Source organism: Leopardus geoffroyi, chromosome E1 (assembly GCF_018350155.1).
Source record: "Leopardus geoffroyi isolate Oge1 chromosome E1, O.geoffroyi_Oge1_pat1.0, whole genome shotgun sequence".
In the NCBI taxonomy this organism is placed as follows: Eukaryota; Metazoa; Chordata; class Mammalia; order Carnivora; family Felidae; genus Leopardus; species Leopardus geoffroyi.
In genome coordinates, this window is record NC_059330.1 from 28,146,766 (window position 1) to 28,169,173 (window position 22,408).

The window sequence follows — 22,408 nt, forward strand, 5'->3', positions numbered from 1 at the left end:
AGTTGAGGTGCAAATGTGAGGCCAGGTTAGGCACCTACCTTCTGCATTCATGTACATGGAAGGAGGATGGTGGTGGTGATGGAGAAAGAGAAATTGTTCAGATCTGAAAGATATTTGAGTAATACTGGCAGAATTGGGGGGATTGGTTCAATGTAGGTATGAGTGAGAGGAGCTATTAAGGATAATTATCAGGGGCGCCTGGGTGACTCAGTCAATAAAGCATCCGACTTCGGCTCAGGTTATGGTCTCGCAGTTTGTGAGTTCAAGCTCTGCGTTGTTGGCCTTGGTGCTGGTAGCTCAGAGCCTGGAGCCTGCTTTGGATTCTGTTTCCCTCTTTCTCTCCCCACTACCCCCTCTCTCAAAAATAAACATTTAAAAAATAAAAAAAAGGATAATTGTCAGGATTTATGACTTGTGCAAATGGGTTCCTTGTGTTAAGATGGGGAGAGTGGAAGAAGAACTGAATTAGGTAGGGCAGTGGGGTGGGAAGTGATGATAGAATTCAGTTTAGGGCACATTTAGGAGAGATTTCTGACCTTTAACACATGAATGACATAAGGGACAGCCAGACAGGTAGAAGGGAAACCACATGAGCCGTGCTTGACCAAAGCCAAGGAAGGGGAGTGGGGACAGAGAAATGTGTAGAAAGCAGATGAGAGATTAAGAGGCAGTTAGAAAGGTATCCATGGCATTTAATGGTGACTTTCTTGGTCTTGTGATAGAGAAACTGTTTTGGGATGAGCTGATCAGTGAAGGGGTGGGAGGGCTTGCCACTAAATGGGTGTAAAGAGCTCCCAGAAGAAAATCAAGCTGTGATGGAGAGTATAGAGGTAGATGTGCATTTAGCTGGAGGGTGAAGGGGGTGGTGAGGGGGGCGGCAGGTAGGGGTGAGGGGGTTGGGGAGTGAGGGAGGTGGGGGTGGGGGTGGGGGTATATGGGATATAGATGGGGTTTAATTAAAGATGGGAGAACAAGTCTGAGTGCAGATGGAAGGATTGGGTAGAGCAGGAGAAATTGAGATTTAGGAGAGAGCCGCTCCCAGTGGGCAGCCAGAGTTGATGGGGAGTGCAGGTGTAGGTGGTTTGTCCCTGTAGTGAGACCACACTGAGGGTTTTTCAACTGCTAGCTTCAAGTTCTGGGCCAAGTGTGAGGCAAAATCATTGCTGAGGTAGGCTGGTGAGGAGGGTTGAGAATAGAGTTGAGAAAAAAGAAGGAACGAAGGGTATTTGGCTGGCTCAGTCGGTAGAACATGAGACTCTTGATCTCAGGATTGTGAGTTCAAGCCCCACTTTGGGTGTAGAGATGACTCAAAAATAAAATCTTAAATTTTTGTTTTAATGTTTATTTATTTTTGAGAGAGAGAGAGAGAGAGAGCGCGCAGCAAAGGGGCAGAGAGAGGAAACAGAATCTGAAGCAGGCTCCAGGCTCTGAACTGTCAGCACAGAGCCCGACTCAGGGCTCAGACTCACGAACTGTGAGATCATGACCTGAGCCAAAGTTGGACACCCAACCAACTGAGCCACCCAGGCGCCCCTTAAAAATAAAATCTTAAAAAAGAAAAAAAAAAAAAAAAAAAAAGGGAGGACTGAAGTAATCATTCCAGGGTGCAGGTGTGGAAAAGGTACCTCCTGAGGGGCACCTGGCTGGCTCAGTTGGTGGAGTACAATGGGTAAAGAGATAACTTAAAAATAAAATTAAAAAGAAAGAGGGGGTGCCTGGGTGGTTCAGTTGGTGGAGCATCTCTCTTGCTCTTTTTTTTTTTTTTTTAATTTTTTAACATTTATTTATTTTTGAGAGACAGAGCACAAGCGGGGGAGGGGCAGAGAGAAGGAGACACAGAATCCGAAGCAGACTCCAGGCTCTCAGCTGTCAGCACAGAGCCCAATGCGGGGCTTTAACCCACAAACCGCGAGATCATGACCTGAGCCCAAGTCGGACACTTAACCGACTGAGCCACCCAGGTCCCCCGAGCGTCTGACTCTTGATATTAGCTCAGGTCATGATCTCATACGTGGGACTGAGCCCAAGTCAGGCTTCATGTTAGGTTTGGAGCCTGCTTGGGATTCTCTCTCTCCCTCCCTCTCTCTCTGTCCCTCCCCCACTCGTTCTCTCTCTCTGTCCTTCTCTCTCTCTCTGTCTCTCAAAATAAACTTTAAAAAAGAAAAGAAGAGAAAGAAAGAAACAGCACCTCCTGAGGGTGTACCTCCTTTCTTTTCCTGGCGTTGAAGCTTTGAGATTGCTTCCTGGTTTTGGAAGTACCTCCCCAGATCACAGTTAATTTCTCTTTCTTCCACTCTAGCTATGTACCATGTAGTTCCTCCTTGATTTTCTCCTTTTGGATCTACAGTGACTAGGCTTTTACTGTGAGCCGTAAATTAGTTCTTGGTTACAGGTTGGGGGCTTATGAGGGAAGTATATGCTCTGGAGTTGGCTCCTTGGTTTGTTATTTTCTAGCTGTGGGTTCTTGGGAAGTTTTTAAAAAATTTTTTAAAGATTTTTTTTTTAGTTTATTTAATTTTGAGAGAGACAGAGTGCGAGCAGGGGAGGGGCAGAGAGAGAGAGAGGGAGACACAGAATCCAAAACAGGCTCTAGGCTCTGAACTGTCAGCAGTACTCATGAACTGTGAGATCATCACCTGAGCTGAAGTCAGACACTTGACTGAGCCACCCAGGCCCTGGGAAGTTTCTTAACCTCAGTCTTTCCCTCTAACCTAGGTAGATGTAGTAGTAATAGCATCGATACGTGGGATTCTTGTAAAGGTAAATTAGATAAAGCAAGTGGAGTAGAATACTCCCCCCATTCTAAAAAAGCCCCTTCCTGAGATGAGAAATCCCTGTCTCTTCCCCAGTCTTTCCTATTATCAGCACCATGCACCAAGTTGTTCCAGGCACAAACCAACTTGTCACCTTTGAAACCTTTTTTCCTTCACCCATCAGTGTGTCCATCAATGTGTCCTATTGATTCAACTTCCAGAACAGGTCAAGTTTCTCCTTCCAAATGCAAGCCATGATGATGACTCCAATAGACACCTGAGGCAGTGGCCTCAGAACTAGTCCCCACAGCTTTAAACTTCTCAGTGGCTTTCTGTCACACTTAAAATCCAGACTCCCCTGGCCTAGCCCTTGCCTAGAAAACCTTCAGATATCTGGGCCCTGCCTAACCTCCCTCTCCCTCATACCCGTATGCTCTCTAGCTACCCTCAAGTTGCTGGAACGTACCACTTTGTTCCCTTCTTTGAATCTTTGCATTAGTTATTTTTTCCTGTTTAAATGTAACGTCCAAAGAGAGGCTTCTTTGACTACCCAAATTTAAAGTAGCCACCAATCTCTCTGTTTCAACACTTAAAAAATCCTCAGCATGCCTCATTATCTGACATCCTCTCTCCCTCACTAAAGTGTAAGCTCAGTGTGAGAGTAGGGACCTTTACTCATCTCCATACCTCTGTATATCCAATTCCTAGAATAGTACTTTAGCACATAGAAAAGTGGAATAATGGTTAAGGTAACCTCTGCTATTTAAGAGCTGTGTGACCTTTGGCAAGTTACCTAATCTTTCTGTGTCTGTTTCTCCATCCATAAAACTGGGATGACTAACAATTAATTGCATTTATCTAATATGCAAAGCACTGAGAACGATGCCTGGTACCTGGCAAGCCCTCAATAAATAGTAGCTAGTATTATCAAGAGTTGGCACTCAAATTGTAGCTGGCACCCAGGAGTGTAAGGGATGCGAGAGCACCTGGGTCTGTGGTTCCCAAATAGACCAGCTTAGCCATTTGCCACTGACAAAACCCAAAGTCAGAGAAGCGAATGGAGGTGAAACAAGAAAGGAATCTATTTCAGTGAGGCCCACACCGGGAAGACAGCAGGCTAGTGTGTGAGACTGTCTCCAAAATGTCCCAAATCCTTCCAGGTTTATATAAGGAAAATGTGGGGTAAAGGTGGGTGGGCACATGCAGGTAGGCAGTGAAGGTTAAATCGATAATTGTCTTGAAGTTAATCCCAGGTAGGGTCTTGCTGGCTCAGGGAAGTCCTTGTTGCTTGAGGGAGTAGTTTTGGTTCCCAACAGGTTATGCTTTTTCTGCAGGATCTTTGCCTGAGTTAAGAGATAAGCTAGAAAGAAAAGCTTAGGGGAGCCTTTGTGGCTACTGAGTTAAGCACCTGACTCTTGATTTCGGCTCAGGTCATGGTCTCACAGTTTGTGCGTTTGAGCCCCACATAGGGCTCTGCACTGTCCCGTGGAGCCTGCTTGGAATTCTCTGTCTCTCCCTCTCTCTCTGCCCCTCCCTGCCATCTCAGAATAAATTAAAAAAAAAAAAAAAAAAAAAACTTGAGAAAAAAACTTTAATCAGTTAGAAATTTTGAGGTCATAGGTGTCTGGCTGGCTCAGTCAGTAGAGCATGCAATTCTTGATCTCAGGGTTATGAGTTTAAGCCCCACACTGGGCATAGAGCTTACTTAAAAAATACGTACACACGTACTCAAAAAGTGTGAATAGGTAGTGCAAACATATGGCACAAAACCCAAAAGGTTTTGTTTTTCGGCACTGGTTCTCAGCCACCTGGTTCCCCTCCCTGCCACAGTCATAGTGCCCTGTCTCTAATTTACCAGTATTTGAAAGTCAAACTCTTAGGACAGCTGTTTCATGCAACTGCTAAAATTTACTGATCACTCCAAACAGCTTGCTTCTCACTAACAAAGGCCAAGGCCTACCATTTCCTTTAGCTTTCGGTGTGGGTGAGGCTGCTTTAACAGAACGGGAATGTTTCCTCAGCTTTAAAGATGCAGGCTGTGATTGGCTGGCATTCAGTATTATGTTAATTAAGCATGGCCATTAAATATATTTTTTTAAGATCTTATGTTTCCACTTAAAACACTCTCATTTTTAAGTGATAGTATTTGAAAGATTGCATTACAAAACATTTCTCTTTTTTAATTTTTTAAAAATGTTTTTATTTATTTTTGAGACAGAGACAGAGCATGAGCAGGAGAGGAGCAGAGAGAGAGGGAGACACAGAATCTGAAGCAGGCGCCAGGCTCCGAGCTGTCAGCACAGAGCCTGACATGGGGCTCCAACTCACAAACTGCAAGATCATGACCTGAGCCGAAGTAGGACACTCAACCGACTGAGCCACCCAGGCGGCCCTACCTCTTTCTCTTTTTAGAGTAGAATCAGAAATGGGGCAAATATCTTGCCATCAGTCCAAAGTGCATGGCAGCCATAGACCCAGCAAAGGTGGGGAGCTGAAAGTTAAAACTAGTTTGTTACTAGAGAAGTTTCTCTGAACGTGTAGAGAGTACTTGAAGCCACGAGGAGGAGATGCAGTGTCCCTTCCTGAGCGTGAAGTGATGATTGTTCTTCTCCTCTTGGAAGAGGAAGAGGGAAGGGACACCGTCTGAGTGGTTTTTCTCTTCCTCTTTTGTGTATGTTAATCTTGCTGGGTAGCTAGTGACTTATTTGTTTGGAGCTTTGTGGCGTTTTACTTTCAGTCTGTGTTTTTTTTTGTTTTTTTGCATGTGAGGGCTTTTTTCTTAAAAAAAAACAAAAACAAAAAAAACATGTTAGGTGTTTGGGGCACCTGGGTGGCTCAGTTAATCATCTGTTGGTTTTGGCTCAGGTCATGATCTCACACATGGTGAGTTATAGCCCTACGTCGGGCCCTACTTCCCTCTCTCTGTGCCTCTCTCCTGCTTGTGCTGTTTCTGTCTCTCTCAAAATAAGTAAATAAATTTTAAAAAATGTTAAGTGTTTATTTTTGAGTGTGGGGGAGAGACAGGGAGACAGAATATCCAAACCGGGCTCTGCACTGATAGCAGAGCTAATGGGGGCTCCAGATTGGAGCTGAAGTCAGCTGCTTAACTGAGCCACCCAGGTGCCCCTGTTTTTTGTTTTTTGTTTTTTTTCCTTATTCAAATAGCTCATTGAGTGTAGTTTGAGCTTTTTATGCTGTTTGAGTTTGGGCCTTGTTTGTGTTTTGAGCAATGGCATATCATCTTAAGCTGTTCCTTTTTTTATTGTTTTTGTTGAATGAATCAATGAATGCATGCATGAATGCATGAATGAATGAAGAAAGGGAGGGAGAAGAATTAAAGATGCTTTCTCACTGACCGTATTCCCATTCCTTTTCCATCTTTAGTTTTACATGCTCCACCAAATGCCCAGGTGAATGTGAGTATAATCACATCCCCGCCTAAATAATTTGGTCATTTTCAGGTAAAACTATTTACACCCACTCTCAGTGTCATTGCAATGGACTTTGTTCAGAGCTCCAGGGTTCTCATGCTTACAGATTTTGAGAGAGAGAGAGAGATGAATGCTTTGGTGCAGCACCTCTACTGTTAACAACTGGGAAAGAGGACCCAGGAGTTTCTACTGCCTTGAGAGATGAAAAAGGTAGTCACAGTCCCTGGGAGCTGAAGTCTTAGGCTCAAAGTCTGAAAAATCTCTCCTTTAACAAGCAGACAACTCACAGGAACTGCAAAGTCAGCAAACCTAATTTCAGACTACCTAGAGTTAAAATTGACTCCTTTTTATTGCTTGGTTTTATGAATCAATGAACTCTTACCACACATTCCTGACTCTTCAGAACACTTTCCATACATGTTTTTTGTCAAATTTATAATCTGTTGGTTTCAATATTTTCCTGATAATTCTCCACTGTTCTGCTCCAAGCTGGACCACTGTCTCTCTAGCACAACTTGAACCCCTGGTTTTCTTAGCCACCATTTTGGGAATTCCCATAGCTGGATTACAGCTCATCTTTTCTGGATTCCATTTCTCTATCTTAGTCCATTCTTACATTTAACTAAACACAGAAAAAGAGTGCACTGAACATACTTACTTTGAAATATGAAAAAAAAGGAAATATGAAAATCTGAAAAGTGTTTTTTCCTCCCATCCTCATACATTTAAAAATTTTTTTTCAATGTTTATTTATTTTTGAGAGAGAGAGAGAGAGAGAGCACAAGCTGGGGAGGAGCAGAGATAGAGGGAGACACAGAATCCAAAGCAGGCTCCAAACAGCTCTGAGCTGTCAGCACAGAGACCAAGGCGGGGCCCGAACTCACGAACCCTGAGATCACGACCTGAACCGAAGTCAGATCCTCAACCAGCTGAGCCACCCAGGTGCCCCTCTCTCATCCTCATATTTGATTGATAGTTTGGAAGGCACAAAATTCTAGGTTGAAATAGTTTTCCCCTAGAATTTGAAGCTATTTTTTCATTGTCTCTTAGCTTTCAGTCTTGTTATTGAGAACCCTGATGCCATTCAGATTACTGATTTTTTTTTTTTTTTTTTTTTTTTTTATGAAGTGGTCTCCTACTCACTCTGAAGAATTTTAGTTCTCTTTGTTCCTGGTCTTCTGAAATGTTATGATGATGTTTCAGCATAGATCTGTTTATCTTCATTGTGATGTGTACTTAGGGAGGTCTTTGAACCTGGACACTCATGTTTTTAAGTCCTTAAAAATGTCATAAAATTCTTGGGGTGCCTGGGTGGCTTAGTCAGTTAAGCATCTGACTCTTGACTTCGGCTTAAGTCATGATCTCACGGTTTGTGAATTTGAGCCCTGCATCCGGGTCTGTGCTTACAGCACGGGGCCTGCCTGGAATTCTGTCTCCCTCTTTCTCTGCCCCTACCCCGATTGCTCTTTGTCTCTCTCTCAAAATAAGTTTAAAAAATAAACTTAAGAAAATATATATAGAAAATTTTCATAAAATTCTTTTTTTTTATTGCCAGAACTTTAGACAGTGGATTCTATACTTTTTTTAAAGTTTTATTTATTTTGAGAGAGAGAGAAAGAGAGAGCATGTTCATGCTCATGCATGAGCAGGGGAGAGGCAGAAAGAGAGAGAGAGAGAGAGAGAGAGAGAGAGAGGAGCCCAACTGAGGGGCCAGACTCACAAACCATGAGATCATGACCTGAGCCAAAATCAAGAGTCAAACGCTTAACCGACTGAGCCACCCAAGCGCCCTTTGGATTCTATACTTTAATCGATCATTATATTGCTTATTGCTTTGTACCACACTTTAATTGTTGTGTATGTGTCACCACACTATAAGCTTCCTCACTGTAAGCACTGTATTAGAATATCTTTTATTTTTAAGTTTTTAATCCCAGTTAACATACAGTGTTACATTAGTTTCAGGTGTATAATGTAGTCTTTCCACAATGCCATACATCACCCTGTTTTCATCACAAGAAGTGCACCTCTTGATCCCCATCACCTATTTTGCCCCACCCTTCTTCCCTCTGGTAACCATCAGGTTGTTCTTTATAGTTAAGAGTCTGTTTCTTGGTTTGTCTCTCTCATTTTTTCTCCTTTGCTCATTCTTTTTAAGTTTTTTTTATTTTGAGAGAGAGAGAGAGAGCACGAGAGTATGCACGTGAGCGGGGAAGAGGCAGAGGGGGAGAGAGAGAGAGAGAGAGAGAGAGAGAGAGAGAATCCCAAACAGGTTCCATGCTTTCAGCGAAGTCCAATGTGGGGCTAGAACTCACAAACCCTGAGATCATGACCTGAGCCGAACCTAGAGTTGGATGTTCAACTGAGTGAGCCACCCAGGCACCCTCATTTGTTTTGCTTCTTAAATTCCACCTATGAGTGAAAACATACGGTATTTGTCTTTCTCTGACTGACTTATTTTGCTTAGCATTATACTCTTTAGCTCCATCCATGCTGTTGCAAATGGCAAAGTTTCATTCTTTTTTATGACTGAATAATATTCCATTGTGTATATACTACATCTTTGGTTGTTTTTTGAGAGAGTGTGCAAGTGGGAGAGAGGGTCAGAGGGAAAGAGAGTCTTTTTTTTTTTTTAACATTTATTTATTTTTTGAGAGGCAGAATGTGAGCAGGGGAGGGGCAGAGAGAGGGAATCACAGAATCCAAAGCAGGTTCCAGGCTCTGAGCTGTCAGCACAGAGCCCAACACAGGGCTTGAGCTCACGAATTGCGAGATCATGACCTGAGCCGAAGTCAGATGCTTAACTGACTGAGCCACTCAGGCGCCCCAGGAGAGAGTCTTAAGCAGGCTCCATGCTCAGTGTGGAGCTTGATGTGGGGCTCAGTCCCAAGGCCCAGGGATCATGACCTGAGCTGAAATCAAGAGTTGGACACTCAATGGACTGAGCCACCCAAGCAACCCAGGAGCTTGTTCTTTGAAAAGAAAAAAATCAATAAAGTTGATAAACCTCTAGCCAGATTTTTCAAGAAAAAAAAAGGGGAAAGGATTAAATAAATAAAATCACAAATGAGAGAGGAGAAATAACAACCAACATCACAGAAATACAAACAATTATAAGAGAATATTATGAAAAACTATATGCCAACAAATTGGACAACCTAGAAGAAATGGATAAGTTCCTAGAAATATATAAACTACCAAACTAAAACAAGAAGAAATAGAAAATTTGAACAGACTGATACCAGCAAAGAAATTGAATCAGTAATCACAAAACTCCTAACAGGGGTGCCTGGCTGGCTCAGTCAGTAGAGCATGCAACTCTTGATCTTGAGGTTGTGAGTTTGAATCCCATGTTGGGTGTAGAGATTACTTAAAAATAACATTTAAAAAATGTTTATTTATTTATTTTGAGAGAGAGTGTGCCATATGAGTGAACGAGGGAGGGGCAGAGAGAGAGAGAATCCCAACCAGTCTTCTCACTGTCAGCGCAGAGCCCAACGTGGGGCTCTTTGAGGGAGAGAACGAGAGCACACACGTGAGCTTGGAAGGGACAGAGAGAGAGGGAGAGAGAGAATCCCAAGCAGGCTCAGCACTGTCTGTGCAGAGCCCGAGGTGGGGCTGTATCTCACCAAGTGTGAGACCATGACCTGAGCCCAAATCAAGAGTCTGACACTTAACTGACTGAGCCATGTGGACACCCCCTTAAAAATAAAACTTTTAAAAAGCAAACAAACAAACAAAAACTCCCAACAAACAAAAGTCCAGGACCAGATCGCTTCACAGGCAAATTCTACCAAACATTTAAAGAGTTAGTACCTTTTCTCTTCAAACTATTCCAAAAAATAGAAAAGGAAGGAAAAGTTCCAAATTCTTTCTGAGGCCAGCATTATCCTGATACCAAAACCAGATAAAGACACCAGTATCCTGATGAACATATATGCAAAAATCCTCAATAAGATACTAGCAACCGAAATCAACAATACATTAAAAAAATCATGCACCATGATCAAGTGGGATTTATTCCTGCGTTGCAAGGGTGGTTCAATATTCGCAAGTCAATCAAATTGATACATCACATCAATAGGAGAAAGGACAAGAACCATATGATCATGTCAGTAGATGCAGAAAAAGCATTTAACAAAGTACAACATCTATTCATGATAAAAACCTTCAATGGGACACCTGGCTGACTCAGTCAGTGGAGCATGTGATTCAATTTCAAGACCCATGTTGGGGCATAGAGCCTACTGAATTAAAAAAAAAAAACACTTAAGAAAATAGGTTTAGAGGGAACATATGAAAAACCCACAGCCAACATCATACTCAGTGGGGAAAAACTGAGCTTTTCCCCTAAGGTTAGGAACAAGACGAGGATGTCCAATCTCACCACTTCTATTCAACATAGTATTGGAAATCCTAGCCACAGCAATCAGACAACAAAAATAAATAAGTAAAACATGCACTATTTGCAGATGATGATACTATATACAGAAAACCTGAAATACTCCACCTAAAAACCACTGGAACTCATAAACAAATTCAGTAAAGTTGCAGGATACAAAATCAGTGTACAGAAATATGTTGCATTTCTACATGCCAATAATGAAGCAGCAGAGAGAAATTAATAAAACAATCTCATTTCTAATTGCACCAAAAGTAATAAAATACCTAGGAATAAACTTAACCAATGAGTGATAGCTCTTTACAAGTTAAAAAGAACAGCCATTTAAAGTAGTTTTAAATGTGCTTCTGATATTTTCTTAAGATGATTTTTTCTTTTTTTTGCCTTTCAGTGTTATGATTTATTTCTTTTAACTATTTTCTCAGCCAAATACAATTTTATTTATTTATTTATTTATTTATTTATTTAAATTTTTTTTTAAAAACTTTTTTTTTTTTTTTTTTTAGTTTATTTATTTTTGACAGAGACAGAGTGTGAGCATGAGCTGGGGAGGGGCACAGAGAGAGGGAGACACAGAATCCGAAGCAGGCTTCAGGCTCCAAGCTGTCAGCACAGAGCCTGACGCGGGGCTCGAACTCACAAACTGTGAGATCATGACCTGGGCTGAAGTCGGACGCTCAACCGACTGAGCCACCCAGGTGCCCCTATTTATTTATTTTAATGTTCATTTATTTTTGAGATAGAGACACAGAGTGTAGTGGGGGAGGGGCAGAGAGAGAGAGGGGAAGACACAGAATCCAAAGCAGGCTCCAGGCTCTGAGCTGTCAGCACAGAGCCCAACACAGGGCTCGAACCCATGAACCATGAGATCATGACCTGAGCTGAAGTTGGACGCTTAACCAACTGAGCCACCCAGGCGCCCCAGGACCACCTGATTTTAGCTTTGATGCTAAAGCTTTTATATTTTCATTTTAGAACTCTTCTTTGATTTTTGAATCTCACTTTTAAATTATTCCAGATTAATCAGATGTTTTTCCTAACTTCTGCTTTAGGGAACTATTCCTGGTCTACACTGGGGCTGTTAATGCACCATGCTTGTTGCACACTGGAGTAGAAAAATCAACAGTCTCCTAATTCTACTGACTGTTACGTGATATAGTTGTACAAGCAGTCTTCATTTTATTTTATTTTATTTTATTTTATTTTATTTTTATTTATTTATTTGAGAGAGAGAGAGAGAGAAAGGGAGGTGCAAAGAGAGAATCCTAAGCAGACTTTGTGCTGTCAGTGCGGAGCCTGACACAGGACTTGAACTCACCAACCAGGAGATCATGACCTGAGCCAAAATCAAGAGTTGGATGCTTAACCGACTAAGCCACATAGGCACCCCAGCAGTCTTCATTTCTTGTTGGAGGTAGCAATGCCTTTCATAGTGCCCTGTTACACCAAGACGGCAACATATATTCAGCTGATTCAATTCTTAGGCCAGTGAGTAAAGCCACTGCAGTTTCACTTGTTTCTCTGCAGTTTCACTTGTTTGTCACTAGCCCTATTTCTGTTCTTAAATCTGGATTATCACTCTTCTGTTCTCACTGTTCCACCTGAGTTCATGGCTGTAAGAAGCCACTGCAAACTCCGTTCTTCTCAGGAAATGTGTAGAACATGCTTCCTTTGGTGATCCTTATAAGATTTTTTTTTTTTAATTAAGTAGGCTTCATTACCAACACAGGGGGCTTGAATTCAAGACCCTGGGATCAAGAGTTGCACACTCTACTAACTGAGCCAGCCAGTTCCCCACCACCCTTAAAAATGTTTTTATTGGGGCACCTGGGTGGTTCAGTAGACTTTTGGTTTCAGCTCAGGTCATGATCTCACAGTTCATGAATTCAAGCCCTGCGTCAGGCTCCGTGCCGACAGCACAGAGCCTGCTTGGGATTCACTTTCTTCTCCCTCTCTCTATGTCTCTCCCTGGCTGTCTCTCTGTCAAAATACATAAATGAACTTTAAAAAATGTTTTTATTACAAAAGTAATGTGAAGTTATTTTAACCAGTGGAATCAAAAGTAGATGGATGGATAGGTAGATGGAAGATAGGTGGATAGACATAACTAATCTGCCTTTACAAAAGTGGTATACTATATGCATTCTGAAACTTGCATTTAACATTACATCTTATCCATCTCTAGTCCAATTGATACAGAACTAACTCATCCATTTTAATAATTGCTTAATATTTAACTGTATGTACCATAATTTATTCAGCTATACCCTTTTTGATGGTTATTAAGATTCTTTTTTTACAGTTTGTATCATTGGAGGCAAGCTTTGATAAAATACTTTGTAATATATCTTTACATAATGGGTTTTTAATATTCAAAGTGGGATTTCTGGATCCAGCTTTTAATAGCTATTTAATAGATATTGCCATATTGCTTTCCACAAGCATTATAACACTTCATACTCCTAACTGCATTTAGGAAAGTGTCAACTTTCCCGAACCTCTTCTCCAACTGTGAATGTTTTCTCATTTTTAAATTTTTTTCAGGCTTCACAGAAAGTTTTATGTTTTTTCCCTCTATTTCAGCCCAGGCACCATTTTATATTGGTTCATGGACTATTGCAGAGTAGAGTGAAATATCTATCCTTCCTATACACCCATTATTTGTTTTATCCTCTCATTCCCTTTACCCTCCATCATCCTACTTCCACCCAAAGCTGTCGAGGTTTCCTGCTCTCAGAAATTAACACTTTCTCTCCCCTTTGTGTTTAACGCCATGGACAGCATTGTTTAGTTACTAAAGGCTTCTGTAATACTGAGCAGCAAGGCTGAGGAGTTAGGATGAGAGGAAGACAATATGTTGCAGTGCAGGGACTTTGGAGCCAGATTGTTTTGTAATCCCTGGAAAATTGCTGAACCTCTCTAAACCTTGTTTTTTCAATCCATAAAACAGTGATAATAGTATCTTCCTCCCATTGTACTGTTGTGAAGATCGAGTTAGAATGGTGCCTGGCACACATGGTTATTAATATCAGGTCTTGGGGCGCCTGGGTGGCTCAGTTGGTTAAGCGTCTGCCTTCAGCTCAGATCATGATCTCAGGGTTCGTGAGTTCAGGTCCTGCATTAGGCTGTATGCTCACAGCTTGGAGCCTGAGGTCTGCTTTGGATTCTGTATCTCCCTCTCTCTCTCTCTGCCCTTTCCCTGCCCATGCTCTCTCTCTCATTCTCTATTTCTCTCAAAAATACATAAACATTAAATAAAAAAAGTTAAAAAAATAATATCAGGTCTTGCTTCCTAGGAGGGCCAGAAATTAGGTCACTGACCCATCTGGAGGCCCCAGGCTAAAAAAGTTGTCATTAGGACTTCAACACTTGAACCCAATTCTTTTGACCTTTTTAGTCAGTCTTTGTGAAAGCTGCCTTTGGCCACTTGTTGGGGGGGTTACTTTGGTCACCTTTATATCAGTCCCAACATGGCTACAGTGGGACTGGCCTGAAATAAATATTTGTTGAATGAATGAATTAATGAGTAAATGAATAAATGTTTTCTACTAGGAAATCACCGAAAAGCCGTTGTTTGTGTAAGTTGTGGGGACACTAGTTTTCAACCTATTTTTCTCTGCAGCTATCTGTATATTCTCAAGACTTTGTTGCTCATTGCCTCCCTAAGTGTTTCTCTAAGCCTTTAGAGGCCCTGGTTGGTTTAATTTGTTACTTCAGGAACCCCAGGGATTAACCAGTCTGCTTCCCTAAACTGTAGTTCCTTCCTGTCAAGAATTATGAATAGTCTGCAGTTTTACAAATTAGCCTGCTACAGGTTTATCAATTCAGGCAGCAAACATAAGATTCCTGAGTAGAGAATTGAATGATAATTTATTACTCATAGCAGCAGCAATAGCTAGACTTTTAGTTTTTTTGGTCCTGGTTCCTCAGGCCCTAATTCCCTCAGAGCCATGCAAAGAGCTATATAATATTGCACACGTAGTGGGTTGCTTTACAGCAGAAGTATCCTGAGCTTGGGGAATCCAAATCTTCTATAATAGACAGTATGCCCTTTGCTCCACAAAGAGCCATTATCTTTATTACACTGGGCAGTAAGCATGACTGCACTTTGCTCTAAAGGAGGTACTGTATCTTCCAAAGTTTGGTATACAGACATCTTCAAAAAGATAGTCTGGGGAGCCTTGGCTCACTCATGGGTAGAGCATGTGACTCTCAATCTCAGGGTCATGAGTTCAAGCCCCACGTTGGGCATGGAGCCTACTTTAAAAAAAGTCTAGAACACAGGGTAGTTAGTGCCTCACTCTCATGACATGTAGACACAGGAGCCATCCACGGAGAATGTGGGAGAATTGTCTTCCCGCATTGTTCTTTGCTGCTCTTCTCTACCCTTAGGCTTGCTTTTGTTGGTCAGATAAGTTTACTTGGAACCAAAGGACTAATTTGGCAGTTTCTGCCCTCAAGGTTAGGGTGTTGCATCCACACGACTCCTGAAACAGAATGCTACGGGCACCAGTGACAGTCACAACAGTTTATTACAATGAGAGGCAAGGCCGACCGATCGGGGACCAAACACTCTTGATAAGAGTGCGGCCCCGAACAGCTGGGGTACAGAGTTTTTATAACCGATCACATCGTTTTATCATCACCTGGGAACAGAACAAAGAAACAGTTTCCAGATGAGTTAGAAACAGTTGCCTAATGAGGTGTTTACTTTAGACTTTCTGCCTCTAAGTTGCAACCAGTGGATCTCCTTGACCCTGCCTCTGATGCTCTTTTCTTTGAACTTTTGTTCCCTTAATTGGTGAAGCCTAATTTACAAGAGTATGAGGTGTAATTTATAAGAGTAAAGCAAGGCTGTTATCTCTTAACCTTCAATGTCAACACAAAGCTGTTATTTTTCAAGCTAAGCATTAGCCCTACACTACAATTTAACCCTTACAAGGGGAGAAGGTTTGGTAAAGAAGACAGACATGGCACAAATACTTGTAACACAGTGAGACCTGAGCAATAAGAAATATGAACCCCACTAGTACTGCTCTCACCAAGAACATTGATCCTTCTTACTAGATTTCTCCAGCTTTGATGCTGTTGACTGATCCTCCTTATCTCCCTGGAGCATCTGGGTGGCTCAGTCATTTGAGGGCTCAGATCATGATCTCATAATTCCTGAGTTCCAGCCCCATATTGGGCTTTGCATTGCCTGTGTGGAGCCTGCTTGGGATTCTCTCTCTCGCCCCCTCTTTCTCTCTCTCAAAATAAATAAATAAGCTTTTTAAAAAAGTTAAATGAAACTCTTATTTCCCTTGTCACTGTGACCCACTTGTTCTAGGTTTTCTCTTACCTCTTTTGGTTTCCTTCTCCCTACTTTTTGGCTTTGTCCTCTTGGCTTGCCCCTTAGATGTTAGTGGGCCTCAGGGCTCCATACTCAACTCTTTGTTATTTAGGTAGGATATTTTGTGACTCATTTTCACCCATGGCTTAAAATGGCCAATTACAATGTTTACAACCCCCATCTTGCCCAGTTCTCTGCACTGACACCTTTGCTTGGATTCATTATTCGATACTAGGTGTTTGGGATATTGTTAGTATACAAGGGCAGTTCATAGTCTCTGCTCTTCTGAGACACAGTCTTGTGCAAAGAGCAGGCATTAATCAAAGAAACACACAGAGAAGATGTTTGATGTAGTTAAGGAGGTCAGGGAAGGGTGCCCTTAGAGAACACTTGGACAGATGTCTTAATGATGAATTGAAGTTAAGTTGAGAAGGGGTTTGGAGAGAATTCCTGTAAGAGAACAGCTTGTGCAAAGGCTCTGTGGCAGAAGGTAAAATGGTGAGCCTAAGAGCTGTTAAGTTCAGTACCGCTGAAGTGAGAGGGAATTTGGTGCAAAATAAGGCTGGAGAGCTGATTGTGGGCCAGACCGTGAACGGCCTAGTAAGCTATGTGTATTGTCCTTAGCCCAAGAGCTGAGAGCTCCTGAAACTTTAAGCAGGAGAATTATGTATTGTGTTTATTTAAACACAACTTTTAGGGGCGCCTGGGTGGCTCAGTCGGTTAAGCGGCCGACTTCGGCTCAGGTCATGATCTCGCGGTCCGTGAGTTCGAGCCCCACATCGGGCTCTGCTGACAGCTCAGAGCCTGGAGCCTGTTTCCGATTCTGTGTCTCCCTCTCTCTGACCCTCCCCCGTTCATGCTCTGTCTCTCACTGTCTCAAAAATAAATAAACGTTAAAAAATAAATAAATAAACACAACTTTTATGTAAATAAATATTCCTTCATTTGTTAAAAAAAATCTCCAAAAGAACATTTATGTCTGGTATTTTGATCACAGGATTAAGTTTAAAAACAGGGAGTCGGGGCGCCTGGGTGGCGCAGTCGGTTGAGCGTCCGACTTCAGCCAGGTCACGATCTCGCGGTCCGGGAGTTCGAGCCCCGCGTCGGGCTCTGGGCTGATGGCTCAGAGCCTGGAGCCTGTTTCCGATTCTGTGTCTCCCTCTCTCTCTGCCCCTCCCCCGTTCATGCTCTGTCTCTCTCTGTCCCAAAAATAAATAAACGTTGAAAAAAATATATATATATATATAAAAATAAAATAAAATAAAAAATAAAAAATAAAAACAGGGAGTGGTAGGGCGCCTGGGTGGGTCAGCCTGATAAGCCTCCAATTTAGGTCATGATCTCACGGTTATGAGTTCCAGCTACATGGGGTCTCTGCTGTCAGCACGGAGCCCACTTAAGATTTTCCGTCCCCTCTCTTTGCCCCTCCTGTTTACACTGCCTCTCAAAAATAAATAAACATCAAAAAATAAAAATAAAAACGGGGTGTTTTGCAAATGCAAGTCTTTGGCTTTGGGCTTAAGTTTCATCATCTACTTCTTAACATATTTCTCGCAAAAGGATTCCTCACTTAACACGGTTGGTCTAAACTGAGGCGCATCCTGGACTTCCGGCGCGCTTTGTAGTCGTCATCATTCACCTAAACCTGACGCTGCGGCAACGGGGGTGGAGGTTGCAAAAAAATGGCGTGTGATTGGCTGTTTATCAACTGTATGGTAATCAAAGTGATGACTTGAAATTTCTTCTGAAATGCAATTTATTTAAAAACGCTTTGTCGAACTTTGGTAATGAATAATTTTTTGGTAAACACATACCAGTGTACACCCGAAAAATTATTGACGTTTAAATAGAGAAAACAAAACTTCACCATCAGTGTAATGTAGGTGGGTTTCTTTCACCCTGGAAAATTGGGTTGTTTGCCGTTAAGACTATACTTTCAGGGATCATTTCTATAGTTCGTTACTAGAGAAGTTTCTCTGAATGTGTAGAGTACCCGAAACCACGAGGAGGAGGTGAAGTGTTCTCTCCTGAGCGTGAAGCTGGCTTTTGGTGCTGTCGTTACAGTTGCCGCTTGCCATTGATGATCGTTCTTTCCCTCTTTTTGGGAGGGTAAGAGGGAGAGAGCACAGTCTGAGTGGTTTTGCTTACTTTTAGTCGTTATAGGTTAGAGGGCTTTTATGGTAAGTTTAAGGCTCTTGGACGGGTGGGCTTTTGTGTTTTAAGAGCTTAGTTGGCTTGGGAATTCTTTATAGTGTTGTTTTTTGGCATATGCTTTTTAATAGCCGTGTTTATTTTCTATTAGCTGGTGTTTTTTAGTTTGGGGTTTTTTTTTTTTTTTTTTTTTTTTTTTTTTTACTTTATGAGCCTTTTTGAGTGTTATGGTAGTTTTGTAGTTTAGTGTTGGTTTGTGTGTTTTTGAACCAACTAGGTTGTCGGTCATGGAACCTGATAGTAATTTAAACCCATTTCATAGTAAATAAAGGGAAAGTACGGGTGTGGGAGACTGGGAGGCTATGGAGAGAATCTGAAGTAGGCTCCACAAAAGACAGATGCTCAAATTATTTAGCCACCCAGGTGCCCCATACCCTGGAAATAATTTTAATTGGGCTTTTAGAGTGCTGGGGTGGGATGCTTTGATACAACCTTCTGTAAGTAGTATTTTTGATGAATGGAATGCTGGTTGCCTTTAGCTAATTTGTGAGCTTTTATGTTTGAAAAAAAGCTTACAGTAGTAAAACATAAAAATACTGTATAAAGGAATTAAAATTTTCTCCTGGTAGGAACTTCTCTAGTTTTAGGGGATTTCGTGATGTTTGTATTGAGCCTTGCATTTGTTTTGCAGGAATTTATGTTGATGCAGTTAACTCCCTGGGCCAGACTGCACTTTTTGTTGCGGCATTACTAGGCCTTACGAAGGTAGTTGATGTTCTGGTGGATTATGGATCAGATCCAAATCAGTAAGTACAATAATATCGCTGTCTAGAAAATGAGTAGTATTCTTTTATTTGAAATTTTTTTTAATGATTATTTTTTGAGAGAGAGAGAGAGCGAGCAGGGGAGGAGTAGAGAGAGGGAGACACAGAAACCAAAGCAGGCTCCAGGCTCTGAGCCATCAGCAGAACAGAGCCTGATGTGGGGCTCGAACTCACGAACCATGAGATCATGACCTGAGCCGAAGTTCAACGCTTAACCGACTGGGCCATCAATGCAACCCCCCTCCAAAATTTTTTTAATGTTTATTTTATTTTTGAGAGAGAGGGTGTGAGTGAGTGAGGGAGGGGCAGAGAGTGTAGGAAACACGGAATCTGAAGCAGGCTCCAGGCTCTGAGCTGTCAGCACAGAGCCCAATGTGAGGGCTTGAACGTGAGATCATGTCCTTAGCTTAACCAACTGAGCCACTCAGGTGGCCCAGTAGTATGTTTTTAAAATGAGTTGGGGCATTTAGGAAATTATTTGGGAAGATATTAAAAGAGTCTTACTAATTTATATCAGTGAAAAATAGTTGTATTAGCTATGTTGAGACATACTTTTAACTGCTAATAAAAAGCTTTCTAAGCAGTTTTACTAGGCCCAGTGAAATAATTTGATCTTAATTAATTAGTTATTAACAGCACAATTGCCATATTTCCACCCCAGGTTACAATTTGTATGATTCACTTAAGCAGTTTAATATACCCACCAACCAAGTTCTTCTTTAATATACTTGGCATCAGTTTCTCAGGATGACTTGTAATTGTGGTCTAAAAGAATCTGAGTTTAATTGTTGGCCCAACTTATAATATGGTACAGCAGTGTAATGTAATCAATAAGCTACGCTTGAACATCTCTTCTCTGCGTAGCACTTTTGCTTTTCCCAGGGCTTTCCCAGGCACCAGCTCACTTGATCTTTACAACCACCTTCTCAAGAGGGAGGGGACAGTAGGTATTTTTACAGTTCCTATTGGACAGAACCAGAAACAGATTTTGAATACTTACTTGATTCTGGCTGATTTTCACAGGAATTCCAGAATACAATAATAAAAGTCATAAAATAGCATTCCCATCTCACATGAGGAGGCCCTGTTTAATGTACTTTAAAAAGTATTGATGTCAGGGGCGCCTGGGTGGCTCAGTCGGTTGAGTGTCCGACTTCGGCTCGGGTCATGATCTCATGTTTCATGGGTTCGAGCCCCGCATAGAGCTCTGTGCTGACAGCTCAGAGCCAGGAGCCTACTTCAGATTCTGTCTCCCTTGTTCTCTCCTCCACTCATGATCTCTTTGTTTCTCAAAAATAAATAAACATTAAAAAAAATTATTGATGTCAGAAGATTTGGGGGGGAGGTTTTGTTTGTTTTTTGTTATAAGATTGCTTGCTTAGTGGGAGAAAACTTGGAAGCTTGCAAAAGTATAATGAAAAAATGCCAGTTGACAAGTATTAGGTTTGTATAACCCAGATATAACTTAATACAGTGAACATTTTGCTGTTTCCTTCTAGACTCACATACACTCTCCTGTCCTGTATTAATGTTTAATTTCAAAGCTCAGGGGCTCAGGGTTTAATTTCAAAGCCTGAGTGGCTCAGTCTGTTAAGTGTCTGATTTAGGCTCAGTTCGTGATCTCGCAGTCCATGAGTTCAAGCCCTGTGTGAGGCTTTGTGCTGACAGCTCAGAGCCTGGAGCCTGCTTCAGATTCTGATTCTTCCTCTCTCTTTCTCTCTCTCTGCCCCTCCCCTGCTCATGCTCATGCTCTCTCTCTCTCTCTCTCTCTCTCTCTCTCTCAAAAATGAATAAATGTTAAAAAAAATAAAAAATAATAATTTCAAAGCTCAGAAAGGAAAGGCTGTCTCACCTGTTTGTAGGTAAGAGCATTGTAGGAAGCCACACTGGGGAAGCCCTGGAGTTCTCAGCAAAAATGCAGTATTTTCCAGTCATCTTCAATTACATCTGTTTTGTGCAGGCTTAGAGTTGGGCTCTTTAAAGATCAAATCATTCAAACATTTAATATTCCAGTTTAGGGAACTGAGGCCCAGAAAATTTAAGTGACTGGCCCATAATGGTGCATTCATGATAGAGATGAGACCAGGAGCCCAGGCCTTAAGAACTCAGTTTGACTTTCCTTTTTTAGAAGTCCCCATGGTACCAGGGGGAGGTAGGAAAGGATGTTGTCAAAAGGAGGAAGGCAAACCACATGGGTTTGTATTTTGTGATAGGACCATTTTCACATTTATCTTCTTCTGATCTTCTGATCAAGGTGAAGGGAAATTTCTGGGGAGAAGCTGTATTCTTAAGTACTCAAAGGAAATGCTGTGGTGGCTGGAGCCTCTGAATGCCCAGGGTCAGATGCCTGTGGGACCAAGTGGAGTCAATGAGTACAGACTCTAAGAAAGGTTAGGAATTTGTTGCTGGGCAGGAAAGGGAGCCAGGGAGACCAGATCTTCCAAATTTCCAAGTGGCTGAAAATTCCAGTTTTTAATGTGAAGTCTCCCAGTATTAAATATTGTCTGTTGTTAGGGCACCTGGGTGGCTCAGTCCAACCTTGGCTCAGGTCATGATCTCACAGTGTGAGTTCGAGCCCTGCATCGGGCTCTGTGCTGACAGCTCAGAACCTGGAGCCTGCTTGGGATTCTGTGTCTCCCTCTCTCTCTGCCCCTCCCCTACTTGTGCTCTGTCTCTCAAAAATAAATAAAATGTAAATATTGTCTGTTGTTTTAAATTCCTTTTTATTATTTATTAATTTTTTTTAAGTTTATTTATTTACATTGAGAGAGTGAACACAAGCTGGGGAGGAGCAGAGAGAAGGAGAGACAGAATCCCAGAAAGGCTCTGTGCCATCAGTGCACAGCCTGATGCAGGGCTTGAACTCATGAACCATGAGAACATGACCTGAGCCAAGATCAAGAGTCAGACGTTTAGCCACCTGTACTACCCAGGCACCCCTTAAATTCCTTTTTACAACATTGTGTGGGCCAAATAAAACATGCTTCTGGGTTGCCAAATCAGTCTGCAGGCCTCTAGTTTCATCCTCTAGGAGGATATTATAGTTCCTACAGTTTAGTGTGCCATTGGAGACTGACCCAGAAACAGGAGAGTGTTCACAATGAAATCTCAAGTGTGTACAGGCCAACCTTGTTGGCACCACCTGGGGAACTTGTAAAAAACACACATTCCTGGGTCTCATGCTTGCAGATTCTGACTCAGTCTGGTGTGTTCTTTGACAATCTGTATTTTTGATAAACATCCTAATGGCTCATTAACTAAATTATGGTATACCCACACATTAGAACACTATGCAGCTGTTTAAAATAATTGAGATGTCTTGGGACAACTGGGTGGCTCAGTTGGTTGAGCGTCTGACTCTTGATTTCGGCTCAGGTCATGATCTCATGGTTTGTGAGTGTGAGCTCCACGTTGGGCTTTGTTCTGTCAGCTTGGGATTCTGTCTCTTCCTCTCTGTCCCTCCCTAGCTTTTGCTCACACTCTCGTTCTCTCTCAAAATAAATAAATAAAAAAAA

The 22,408-nt window shown here is 41.9% G+C and overlaps 1 protein-coding gene, 1 non-coding gene and 1 pseudogene across 6 annotated transcripts in view; all 3 read left to right on the forward strand.

The window, feature by feature from the left end:
• Positions 1 to 22,408, forward strand: part of TEX14 (testis expressed 14, intercellular bridge forming factor) — a 121,331-nt gene that overhangs the window by 38,659 nt on the left and 60,264 nt on the right. For all 5 annotated transcript variants that reach the window (XR_006714856.1, XM_045488219.1, XM_045488218.1 and 2 more), the window contains exon 3: positions 18,761 to 18,875. Coding sequence is in view for 4 of the 5 variants with exons in the window: in XM_045488219.1 (XP_045344175.1) it covers positions 18,761 to 18,875 (115 nt within the window). In the remaining variant the exon portion in view is untranslated. The remainder of the gene's footprint in view (positions 1 to 18,760; positions 18,876 to 22,408) is intronic.
• On the forward strand, positions 5,249 to 5,405 carry LOC123604786 (annotated as a pseudogene).
• On the forward strand, positions 17,843 to 18,057 carry LOC123604783. The gene has a single exon (XR_006715506.1). It is a non-coding gene; the product is annotated as a small nucleolar RNA U3 (small nucleolar RNA).